Source organism: Pagrus major, chromosome 2 (assembly GCF_040436345.1).
Source record: "Pagrus major chromosome 2, Pma_NU_1.0".
Lineage (NCBI taxonomy): Eukaryota > Metazoa > Chordata > Actinopteri > Spariformes > Sparidae > Pagrus > Pagrus major.
Window position 1 is genome coordinate 5,806,832 of NC_133216.1, and position 12,772 is coordinate 5,819,603.

At 44.2% G+C, this 12,772-nt stretch overlaps 1 protein-coding gene across 2 annotated transcripts in view; it reads right to left on the reverse strand.

Moving 5' to 3' along the window:
* nectin1b (nectin cell adhesion molecule 1b) overlaps positions 1–12,772 on the reverse strand; it is a 165,018-nt gene that overhangs the window by 108,905 nt on the left and 43,341 nt on the right. For both annotated transcript variants that reach the window (XM_073483120.1, XM_073483128.1), the window contains exons 2-3: positions 2,738–3,109; positions 802–1,101 (exon numbers count right to left, since the gene is read on the reverse strand). In XM_073483120.1, coding sequence (XP_073339221.1) covers positions 802–1,101; positions 2,738–3,109 — 672 coding nt within the window. The remainder of the gene's footprint in view (positions 1–801; positions 1,102–2,737; positions 3,110–12,772) is intronic.

Genomic DNA, 12,772 nt, shown 5'->3' on the forward strand with positions numbered 1-12,772 from the left:
CAGCTGCATGCCTCTCTTTATGTGCAGCGGGTGAGAAAGCTTTTTGACAGCAGTGAAAATGACAGTGATTTCCTCAAGAACTGTACTTTCTGTACTTTACTACATTTTGTAGGAACTTTTTGCTTCACAACTTTAGTTACTAGTTACTTTGCAGACTTTGTGCTGCATCACAGCCACAGTAGCACATTTTTGATTATTTTATTTTATCGTCAATCAGACAAAAAAACAAAACAAAACAGTGATTCCAGTAATCTGAAAAATGCTGAATATCGGATGTGATTATCAGTCAGGCAGATAATCTGCTGCATGGTGCAGTAAATACAAACTGTTGATACTTTTAATTTAAGCAAAACACAGTATAATGGTGTAATCAGACACACACCTGTATGACATCAACAAAAAAGCAGTAAACTCCCCCATGCTTTCTGCACAATAGGTTCCAGAACTGTTTTCCTTTCTCTCAATGAATCATTTAAGATTTGAATTCAGTGACAATTCACAAAAAGGAAATATCTGTTTGAGAAAATTAGATTTTTGAGAGTCTAATGCATATTCAGCTCCTCATTCGCTTTTTTATCTCTTGTCTTTGAACAACTGAATACGTTTCTGAGCTGCATTTGCAAGAGGACCTTGTTTACTGTAAACTGTGGCGACCGGTTTCCTCTTGCACTGGGAAACAACTTTTTGCAGCATGAGAACATGAAATCCGAGTGAAAACAAGTTCAAACCAAACCTGCTTATTTAAAACCAGAATGGTAAGAACCAAACAACAGAGCCTTCATGTGGGAGCTGTTTCCTTACACTGCACGTTGAGCACCACGCTGTCCGTGATCTTCTCATTCCGGTACGACACGATACACGTCAGCTTCTGTTTGTGGGTCTCGCGGCTCGGTACCACCACGTAGTTGCTCCGTACCGTCACCGTCCCGTTTTGGTTGCGGGTCTCCTGGAAAGTAGCTTCGCCCTTCAACCTGGTGTCCCATTTGATCACGCTCGGGGGCTTCCCGTTGGCCGATACACAAGTGGCGACAGTCATCTTGCGTTTCTGGGCCCTGGCCACAATCGTGGGTGTTGTCAAGGTCATACGTGTCATAGGCCGAGCTGCAGAGGAGAGAGGATAATTAGTGAAATGTGAGTAATTAAAGCTCATTAAGCAGATATCTTTCGGCTTCCATCTCTTTTTACTGTCTAATTTCATTGACTTCACCTCCAATCAGCTTTGAAGTAAATTAAACTGTAGGGATGAGAGATGAAAACAGTGATGTATCTCAAATCAGGCAAAGTTTTGCTTCTTTCCCTCCTCAAAGCCAAGGCAGTTGTCAAAGCTCTCACAGATGTAGAACCCACTTGCCTACCCCGATGCACAGTCATCCAATTTCGACTCCTTTGTGAGTTGCCAATTAGCAATCTACTCGTAGTACATCAAAAGGCAGGCTCGAGCTTGAGCGAATGCACAACTGAGTGAGATAGGCCATGAAGAGGCCTCTTTGAACGCTGCCGGTTGGTTATCTGCACACAGGTTCCCGGCGCTCACTGAGCCGCAGAAGCCTAAAAAGACCTTGGAGGCTCAGTGACACAAAATAGGGACTCGGAGCTGACAAGAAGCTCTGCAACTGGGACTACTTAAGCCAAGTGCCTTCTTCTTTTCCTGGGACTTAATGGAAAACACACCAACACTTAATTTCTAATTAGATCTTTAATCAGAGTCAGCACACAACCTTTTCAAAGCTGCCTCTTTCCAAGATAAACTACATCTCAGCCACTACTTCTTCCCCGCGCAAGATGAGATTATTCAAGCCAAATTACACACTCCGAAGTGGCCTTATTGATTTACGTCTCACCTGCCATTTTTATTGACTGCTCTCTGCAGCAGTTTCCCTTCATAGAAGCCATATGGGCCAATCTGGAGTTGGTGTTAAACGGCACGCCACCCCAATCACCACATCATGAACCGGTCAGAATGATTTTCACTTCAACGCTGAACATGAATTTTCAAGGTTCTCCACGGAGCGAGAACCTCGTTTGAACTGTAAACAACGTGGTGGGAGCAGCAGCTATAGCAAACAGAGAAGGAGCATCTGGTCTGAGGTGTTCTGAAGGAACTCAACTTAGTTTACAACAAAGCCTGTGGCAATGTAACCTGTGAGAGCAGAGCCTGTTTTCTGTTAGACTTTAACTAAAAATAAAGATGTCTGTTTGGACCTTACGTTAGCTGATTCAGAAAAGTGCTCTTTTTCTCACACTGAGCCAGATTCCTGAGGTCTCATCAGGCCAGCAATAACATGTTCAAGGGAATTACTCCTTAACTGATGTTAAGATGCAGAATCTGATGATTTCTTACTGTTTTCCTGGCTCAGCAGATACTTGATGCACTGCATATTTCACATTTTGGGAACTGAAAATGTCATCAATACAATTTCGGAAACCGCTTTTAAAAGGTCGAGCTTTTAAAGTTTGTAAGTTCCTGATTCAACAAGGCAGAAATGAGTTTGAGTCAAAAAATAAAATTCAAAACCTGTACTATATGTGCAGCTGTTGTTTCCATGGAGATAAATCTGACCTAGATAAAGACGCAAACAAATTGCATGACAACCAGAAGGAAGTAAGATTACATCACTGAGATTTACATCTGCACAGGGGGCCTTTGTTTTAGCTTTAACTTCTTCAAATTACACATGCTGTGGATTCAAACGGAATTAAAATCACAGATAATCCTACAAACTGTACATGTGCTTACCGAACACGGTGAGGTTGACCATGTTCTCCCGGTTTCCCGCGGGAAAAGTGGTGTACTCGCAGATGTAGGCAGCTTCGTCAGACAGCTGCAGGTTGGAGAACACGATGGTGGTGTCCTCCAGCGAGGGCGTGCGGTGACGAACCGCCGCCTGCTTGAAGCTCACCCGCTCCTTGAAGGGCGACAGGACGGACACGCCGAGCGCCGGGTTGGCGATGGCCACGTTCTGTTTGGTGCCGTTGAGCAGCTTCTGCCAGGTGACTTGAGAGATCTTGACCGGCGGGTTACTGTTGATGAAAATGCAGCGCAGCTCCACTTGTGAACCCACGAAGCCAGACTTACTGGAGTCCATCTGTACCATCTGTCCATCGCCAGCTGAGAGTTGCAGAAAAGAAAGGAGGACAAAAAACCAAAAACATTTAATTACGATTAACAAGTGTCCAAGGCCAAGCGAAGCGCCCGGTCAATAGCAAGTACATGCACTGAAAGTCAAGGAGTCAATTCAGTCTTCTAGGTAGTACATGCACGCACAGCACTCACAGTCAAACTCATGGATTCAGCCACGCTCTCCACCTGTCCAACACGGCTAATGTCTGCTCCCTATACATCAGCCCAAAGAGTTGCTACACGCTGATGCTTGTGTGTAAAAGCTGGGGGAGTTATTAACATAATGGGCACATCTATACAACCCTGTCTTTGTCCACGAGGGTACTGTTTCTGATGAGATGGACCGAGCGAGAACCAATGCATCACTAATGAATGAGTACAAGGGCAGCGAGTTGGAGCTAAGTCAACCTCTGCTGTTCTCCCCTCCACCTACCCAGCAACACACTGGCTAGCCTATTGTAATTTTAATTACTTTTTACTCGCAAATACTTCAATGACTGCCTGGAGCTCCTATTAAAAGAAACAAGTCCAGGCTAAGCACTCAAAACAATGAGAACACACACATTAGCTGTAAAAAAAAACAGTGATTACGCCCCTCTCACTACCATCTGAGCCTGGAGAAGTTCGGTAGCAAAAAAAAAAAATGTCAGTTAGCGAGGACGGACCTGTAAACCGCCTGTGGTGGTGTCTAATTCCTGGAATGAGCTGTCCCTTTTAGCCAGCGCCAGGACAATTAACTGAATTAACAGAAAATCATCTGACAATGATGGTCAATTAATCACTTAAGTCATTTCATAAGCAAATATGACAAACATTCACTCCTTCCTGCTTCTCAAAAGGGAGGATTTGCTCCAGTTTCAGGTCACTGTGAACGGAGTATCTCTGGGTTTAGGTCGACTGGTCATATTGTGATTATTCTGACTGATAATTAGACTGTGGTATGATTCACAATTTGTGGGGATGATCTTTTCTGAATAACAGTTTTTATTATTATGATTATGTGACATTTGTTGAAGTCTGTATCAAACATGTTTTTTGTTTTTTTTTACACCTGAAGGCATCTCTGCAGCACCACAGTGCTTCATTATAATACTGTTTTGTCACACGTTTTGGATGTTGCACTTAGCCATATTGTGATTTGACAATATTTTGATTAATTATGCAATGCAGCCTGATTAAAAATGCATTTGTGGATTTTTCACTGTTCTATGACATTTGATGGACTAAATCATGACTTGATTAGTCAAAAATGATCTACAACACTTCCTGCTCTTGTCCTTCTTTGTTCCTTAAATCTGAGTCACGGAAAAAACAGCTTTCATTTGCAGCTGATCTGGGGTCTGAAATGACTCAAGTCTGAACAGATGTGTCATTGAGCTGCTGCAGGGCACCTGCATCCTGTTGTCTTCCAACAACATCTTTCTTATGTCAGCCTCTGATTTATGCTCCTTTCCAGGTGAAGTCTGATGATGTCCCATTTCCTGGTCCGACAACCCCTGGCTGGGCTTGTATTTACAACCAGCCACAGCTATAATTATCTCCTATGGATAGGCCAGGACCCACAGGAAGAAAGCCTGAAATTCCTCCGTTAATCACACCAGGCTCATAAAGCCACCAGTGAATCAAGTCATAAACAGAGAGGAAATATGTTGTGGCCTCAAGTGGAGGACTGGGGCATACATACACACATGCGGCACAAACAGAGCGGCTCTTTAACACTGAGTAACTGCATCGAAATGATGGATAATCGCTGCGTTCAGAGATAAAGTTTCCACAGGGGGCTTTAAAAAGTGTAAGAATACATGAGAGAGAGATCCGTTTATGTATACACCCACTGAACATAATATCTGATGTAGTCTATCTTCAACTATACAGAGACGAAGCAGAGAGGAGGGGGAAGCTGCGAGCGTGCATCCTGTCAACCCGTCTAAGCAGCGGCAGCGACCGTTTCTCTTATGCAAACTGTAGGTAGTCGTCTGAAGGACACCGGGGCACAATACAAGCAAGAAGACGAGGAAATAGTTGGCACAGACTTGAGCTAAAAGAAAATTAAGATGAACAATGTACTTTCTTTCCATCTTTCATGGCGGGGCGCACAACTCTCGGGTTGAATGGCTCATGCGGGGAAAGCAGCGCATTACGAGAGAAAGGCAATTTCTATCCATTGTTATATTCTTTCGCTCAAGTACAGCCGTCGCTGCCGACATCAAATCATATAAAAAAACAAAGTGACAACCTTTTTGAAGTTACTGAGTGCACATCATCTTTCATTTCCGTCTGGCCACATCAGCAAGACTCTCTCTCTATAGAGATTTAAACTTGGGGGATTTGACGATGACAGATTGATTTACTAATACAGTTTGACAGCGAGGACTGGCAACCTTGTCATCTGTACCTTGAGAAACACCTGTGTCCTTGTGCACCTCGGGGCACTGCTTAACTCCGTTTTATCACAGCTTAGATTACCAGTTGTGGCAGCTATAGTATGATATTTTTTTGAAATAGCAAACACAATTTACTGTGTGACAACACTAGTTAAAGTTTAATCTTAAGTTGGAAGCGGAGTGGGGGGCTGTGTGTGCAGAAAACTCATAAATATGTACCTGGTCGGGCGTCGCCCACTTGAATGCTAAAACAGTGCAGGCAGGGGCTGGCTGTATGAAGCTGCAGCCCCTCCCCTCTCTGGTTCTGCGCCTCGCTCCGATTGAACTGAATAAACAGCAGCTCACGCAAATGGAAACCAGAGGAATAGGCATAATTACAGCCACAGAGCCCAAATCCCCTCCGTGAAGGACCAGGGGCGCCCGTGGGGACCCCTTTCACTCAAGGGCTGGAAGAGTCCTTGGCTATAGAGCTGTAATTACAGAGTACACCACAGAGTGGCAAAGCCATTGAAAAGCAGAGCCACATACATGCAAGAGGCACTAAGAAGGTAGATTTTGTGAGGGGGTTATGAGAGGAGGAGGAAAACAGGGGAAGGAAAAAAAAGATAGGCAAAGTAGTGGAGAGGCAGAGAGGCAGAGGGAGACAAAGAGGGAGGAGGAGCTTTCGGAGATTTGTAGGTGTGCTGCCGGTTTGATTCTGGCCGCTGTTGTTGCTTGTGCTGCTGCTGCTTTGTTCTAACGCTGACAAGAGGGTGACTGGGGGGACAGTCATGCTCTAATACACCTGAGGCTACACACACACTGCCTCCAGAGTTGCCAGTAAAAAAAAAAAAAAATCTCTATTTCTGGAAGGAAAAACAAACAACCAAAGCAGAAAGTATGCCCAAGATGGCAGAAATAAAAAATAAAAAAACAAGAGTGGCTTGATTCACACCAGGTGAGCTGACTCGGATCAAGGGGGACATAAGGGGCACTATTCAAACAGCTGCTGTGCCGTCTGGCCCCGCGCTGATAGCAAGAGGCGCACGAGGCCTCGACGCAGAGCTGTGCACAGAACGTTCAACTGTAATAAGATCTGTTCGGTCAGGCAGCGAGCAAAAGCATGTGCTTTGTGCTGTTTGCATATGGCGCATTGGACACTGTGTGAAGGCATGCTGCGGCAGATAGCAGCCCTCAGTCGAACGGTGGACAATATCCAGGAAACTAGAGAGCTGCGGGACAATCCTCACTGAGAAGAGTTTGGATCATAAATGCTGAATGTGTTTAAATCAATCAGACATTTTATTACCCTCATGGGAGAACAAACAAAGATATGAAGAAGAGGCTCGGTTCTGTTCTGTAACCAATCAAGAATGAATGAGAAACATGACATTAACATTTCATATTTGTTTGGTGTCTCTGCTGAAGAGACAGAACAAAGCAAATTAAAGCTTTTTTTACGACATTCGTACATCTGTTTGTCCCCAGATATTCCTCAGTACAACGTAAAACCAGACCTTGCTCTACATATAAAACAATAACAGCTCCATAAAACCCCTGAATTGAAAACCAGCCTAGGAAGCTTCTTTCCATAAAACAACTGCTATTTGGCAGCTCATCTCACAATGGATATGTAGCACTATTGTCTCTTTTGGTCTTAGCTGAACTGGCCAACAACCAACAATAGTCCAAAACACAATCACTGGCTCGTTTAGCATTACTTGGGCCGTGCTCATCCAAGAGAAATCCATTTGTGCCTGAGTCAAACAAAGTTCAGAATTATTCACCTCTGGCTGCTGCGATGTGAGCAAGGCAAAGATTAAATAGGACTCAATGCATATTTTAGAAGAGGCACTCATTAATGTCTTCTATTTAAAGCCGCACCCGGCAACTTGGCGCACTGTCAGTCCCAAACGGCAGCGAGACGTCGCCGTTTGAAGTTTGGAAAAACTTTAAAACCCAGAAAATGTGTAATGTGATGTCATTAAACTGCACTCTTCTCTTCTCGGCCCTAAATGTCCTCTTCTCTGTGGCTTTTAGGGGTGGAGGGACTGAACAGTTTCCATTCTCGCTGGGCTGCAGAGGGGGAAGATTAACTGCTACACTAACATCTAATTCGGGCAAATAGGTCAAATCTACGACATCTCAGTTAGTCGGGATCACTCTGTGACTCAAGCAGCCGTATTTTGGTATAAACTGCTTGCCAAGAGCAGTTTTTAGAGCTTATCACATGACGACACGTCATCTCCTCCTGCTTGAGATGCTTTGCCTGCTCCATTGTTACTTAAGTGGGATGCTGATAGATAAAACATGGCCTGAGCCACTCGGGATAATGACTGTTTAATGTTGTCCCAGTTCCCACGGCGATGGCACAGGCCTCTGTGCTCCCCTATTCATGGGCCACACATGGGGTGTTTAGGGGGGATCCAAAGTCTTCTCTCTCTCAGCCCACCCATTAGCTGCTAGTTTATCCCCCGGTGGAACAATTTCAGTCTTTTTTTTTTGTGAGTCAATGTTTTTGGAGCTCATACAGTGGCATTTTGATTGTGTTATCAACAGAAAGAAGTGCTTTTTTCAAAATGCTTTTTAAATGAAATGATGGCATTACTCTTGGGAATAACTGGGAGCTATCTCACAGTGCTGAGGGCTGTATTACATCCAGATAGGGTAATTCATTTAGCCGGGGCTGCCATAGTCTGTGTCTAATGTTGCTTTTTGGTGACCATGGCCATTCAGCATTTTGAGAAGGAGCAGTGTGTCAGAGAATTTGTTTTAATCTACACTCAGACACTATTTGATGGTGCTTCAGCCGGGTCTCTTGGGTAAACAGTGGTGTACCTGCCAAAGCAGCTCTCTTTACCCTCCGTCTCCCCAAGCAAACATTCAACTGCAGAGGGAAGCGAAACCTCGCAGGAACAGATGGTTAGTAGACCTGTTCCTAATTTTCCACTATCTGGTTCAAATTTGAAATAGTCTTTTGTACAACACACTCGCTCATTGAGGACTATGCAACATCTGCTGCGCTGTAGATGTTAATGATTATCGGGAATATTTATTATGTTAGTCAGCTTCCCAATCTGGGATTTCTCCATGAAAGGCGCTGTACATTTCCCTTTAACTGTTCCCTATGGCGGTTTGTTTTAGGGAGAGGGAAGCGTAATGACCGAGCGTCTCGGCACAGTAGTCCTGCGTTTTTTTTTTCCACGGGGGTTGTAAAATTACGACTTGCAGTGGACCGCACGCACCGATTCTCACCTAATGTGGCTGCATCCATCGTTTCTGAGGCAACACGAGGTTCAGAGCACAAGCCCACGTACACACGCCCCTTGAGCTGCTTTAAGGCGTTTCAAATGTCAAGGGATGCATCAGTTCGCCTGAAACTGAGCTTCTCATCTTATTTCAGCGGGATAATGATTCATGCTCGAATGAAAGACTGGAGAACGCAGCCACTCCATTTTGTTATCAAACCATTTCAAAGAAACCGAACATTAGATGACACGTTGGAGTGTGTCATGCCCCGTTTGAGAGCCTCTTACTATCATCTTTGGTTTTAATAGATGCAGTGTGTAACAGTGCCTGTGGATATCCTGTAATTAATGCTTTTTTTTATTCTGGTCTAATAGAAAAATATGCTGGAAGTAATCTGGGATTTTAGTTGTCTTTGACCGCGGCAATGGCAAATAAAAAGCAGGGCCAAAAATAAGGCTTTTGCCCTAGAGAGAGAGGGAGGGAGAGGGAGAAAGAGAGAGTGCACAGCATATATAGAGTGTAAACACAGTATCAGAGAGCTCTGACCCTCCTCCCTCCCCCTGCGGCTTAACTAAACAAGGCCACCACGGTTTCAGTTCTACGACACAAAATAAACAGCACTGACGTTACCTGACCAAATGGCGAGATGACATCACCCACACTGATACCAGATAGCGAGCAACTGTCAGCAAACAAAAGGCCGGTCACAAGCGAAGGAGGAGGGAGAGTCCCCCCCCTGCCTGGTAAATGAATGACTGTGAGCGTCTCAGTTGTGCTTGTTTAACTGAAACTGAGGGAATAAACAGGGAGCAGATCCAGGTACTGCCAAGTGTCAAAGTGTGGTATCATCAGAAGTGAACTGTTGTGGTGTGAGAGCGAAAAAACAGCTTAATAATAACACGCTTTATCAGACAGATGTCAAGCCAAGACGCTGGGGAGCACTTACACAGGCCAGACAATTAGTCAACAAAGCATCTCATCCCCCAGAATGGGCTTCAGCCTACACGATGATGTGCACTGGTTGTTTTTCAATAATGCAAAAGTTACCCTGGGCTTTCAAAAGAGAGCAGCTGTTGGACGTCTTAATAGGAAAGAGCTGATCAATAAATAAAAAGGGGGCCAAGGGCGCGCTGCAAAGTGATGCATTATGGTCTCAGACAGGCCGCGCCCCGTCAGCTGCAGGTATAGGCCGGGAGCACAGGGGAGTTAAGGGGTGGGGTTGGGGTTACGTAAATGTGATGCAGAGGATTTTGGGGAGTTATGGGAGAGGGTAAGCAGCGAGAGGGTAAGCAGTGAGAGTGGCACGTAGCAGGTCAGACATGGTGAGCAGATTAGAGCACTCAGGATATTAAAGTGGGGGCGAGACGATGCTGCAGTCAACACACCTCGCGTGGAAATCGTGGTATTAGCAGCGGGTGTCATGGAGGCTATGTCCACATGTCTCTTGACACATCATGGTACAGTGACACGGCTGCTCCCGGAGCACGCCACCACTCATGCCTTCAGGTTAGGATGCATGGTGGGTAAGGTCAGAGAGGTTCAGATTGGAGTTCTTGTTAATGGAACAGCACGAGGAATTTAATTTAGATGTACATTAATTTGACATTTAAAGGCACATGGCACAAGTGTGGATATACAGATTGTGTCTAGATGGGAACCCAAGACCCGTTCAAGAGTGATCATTTTATCCCAAACCCTGATCTACAAATCAAATTCTCTGGCATTGATTGATTGACAATTTTGATTCTCAATTTATTGTTTAAGACACTTTTGAAGGCTGTCCACCTCAACAATGTGAAGATTTGTTGCTCACATCGTTTGATATATTTGGGTTTTGGACTTGGAAAAAAGAAGCAGCTTAAGAAATTATTTTTGGCTTTGACAGTTTCTACATTGAAAAGAAAAAAAAAATCATCTCTCAGTCAACAGAATAATTGGGAATAAAATTAATACTTTTGTCGCAGCCCTTAATTACTGCTGGTTGCTCACTTTGCTGGCATGAGTCAGCATTAATGCTCTTTTCCTCAAGCACAAACATCTGCACTGAATATGCATTAGACAATGAAGCACACAGGATTATCTATAAGAATGGTGTTGGAGTGGGACGTATAGGATGGGGGGGGGGGAGTCGGTGTGAGCCGGCACCACTGCAGTACCCTATACCTCTGCTAAGCACTCGGCAAATACAGCATGAAACCCACATGAAGTCCTGCCAAAAAGTGCTGAGAAAGAGTCTGGCCCTGGACAACCATGCATGACAAATCCTTCTCTCACACCATCTGTTCCATTGTCCACAAGTAAAGATAAGTCTTGCATTGAGTACAAACACTGAATACTTCCATGTGATAATGCCAAGCACTTGTGTTGGATACATAATGAAACACGGAGATTTGAAAAATCAAACAGCTGAATAATGGATGATCAATTATTTGGCTGCACATAAGGAGGGATATGGACATGTGATGCTGAGACCTTGTGCATGCTCAGTGAGAACACATCAGATGGATGTAAATCCATACAGCCAATGCAAGGTGACCTTTAAAAATACTCAGTGAGAGCACAGAATATTGTTTTTGGCATCTGACCTGTGTTGACCTTTACCTGTGGAGTTTTTTCCTCCTATTTTTGACAAAGGCCAGCTGATATCTTGTAGGTTTTGAAGGAGGGAGGAAGCCTCCAGGGGACAAACAGGTCCAGTGTAAGTATAGCGGGAGGCACTGTTGCATGACCAGTGGCTTATTAAACCAAGAAAAGAGAGCGTGCAATCAATATTTGATAAGACTCACTTTTGATTTTTTCAGACATTTCCACTCTGCATTATATTGGAACGGCCTCCAAAGATTTCTTGAAAGAAATTAATGCTGTCGATATCATGAATTTTTAACGATGTGTGGAAAAAAATAGCAGAAGTGGCTGTCATCAAAGTGCATCTCTAATTGTGGTTGGGACATAAACAGGACAGCAGGGGCTATGTGCACACAGCTCTGCTTGTTGGTGTGTCGCACCGAGCTATTTTTCCCCAGCATTGCTGGCAAGGGCCATTTATACAGCAGATCCATTAACATATAGGAGAGGGAATTCACACTCCAGCTGGAGTGGGCAGTGGGCTGAAGCCCCAGTCTGCTATCAATTAACAAGCACACTTAGTATGTGTCTGAGTCATGACCATCATGGGACTCTGACAAATGCTGTGCATTTGCTCAAAACAAGTGCTGTCACAATAGCAAATCTTTAGCTGATCACCAGCTCCTGTTTCACATCTGACAGCCGCCCAACAACAACATTGCATGCAAGCTGAAAGCAATAAAATTAACTCATCCCGAGCATCAACCTAATACTGTAACAAGCCAGTCAGCTCTGCACGTGTATAAGGAATTAAGTACAAATAAACACGATTATGAATTTTGCCCTGCAGTCACATCATTTAGGCATGGATTAGTATCCTGTTTTCACCACAGGAGGAATGATGTGCACAGTTACTTAAGCTGATAAAGTTAGATATGCTACACTTATTTTAGCCTTGAACATGTTATCTTATCTTGTTATTTAAATAATTTTTCACATTGGTAATACACGGACATATTTAATAGGCACTTCTTGCTGCAGTTTAGCTGAAACATTTGCTGTACGCTCACCAGAAGTGTTTTCATTCTCTGTAACCTCGACTCTGAACTGGCTTCACGAGGAGACTGACAGACGCGACAGTCGACGCATCAACATCACGTATGACATGTAAACAAAAAGACAAGATTGATGCTAACATGCGGCAGAGATGCTACATGGGAACGTGCAAGCATTTCAGCATAAATGTTGGATTGTGGCCTTTGCCAAATTATCCTTTTTCATGTGTGTTTCGATCATAAACCTCTGTGAAATCCAGCGGTTCTCGGCAGAACTCCGAGACCAGGGCTGAACCATTTCCTAAACCACGACCACAGCCTATCTTTCCAAGGCGAGTACGGCTCCATGTTCCACATACATATAACCGTTGGAATGCTCACCACATCTCAGGACCATGTTCATATTCTGCTGCATGTGC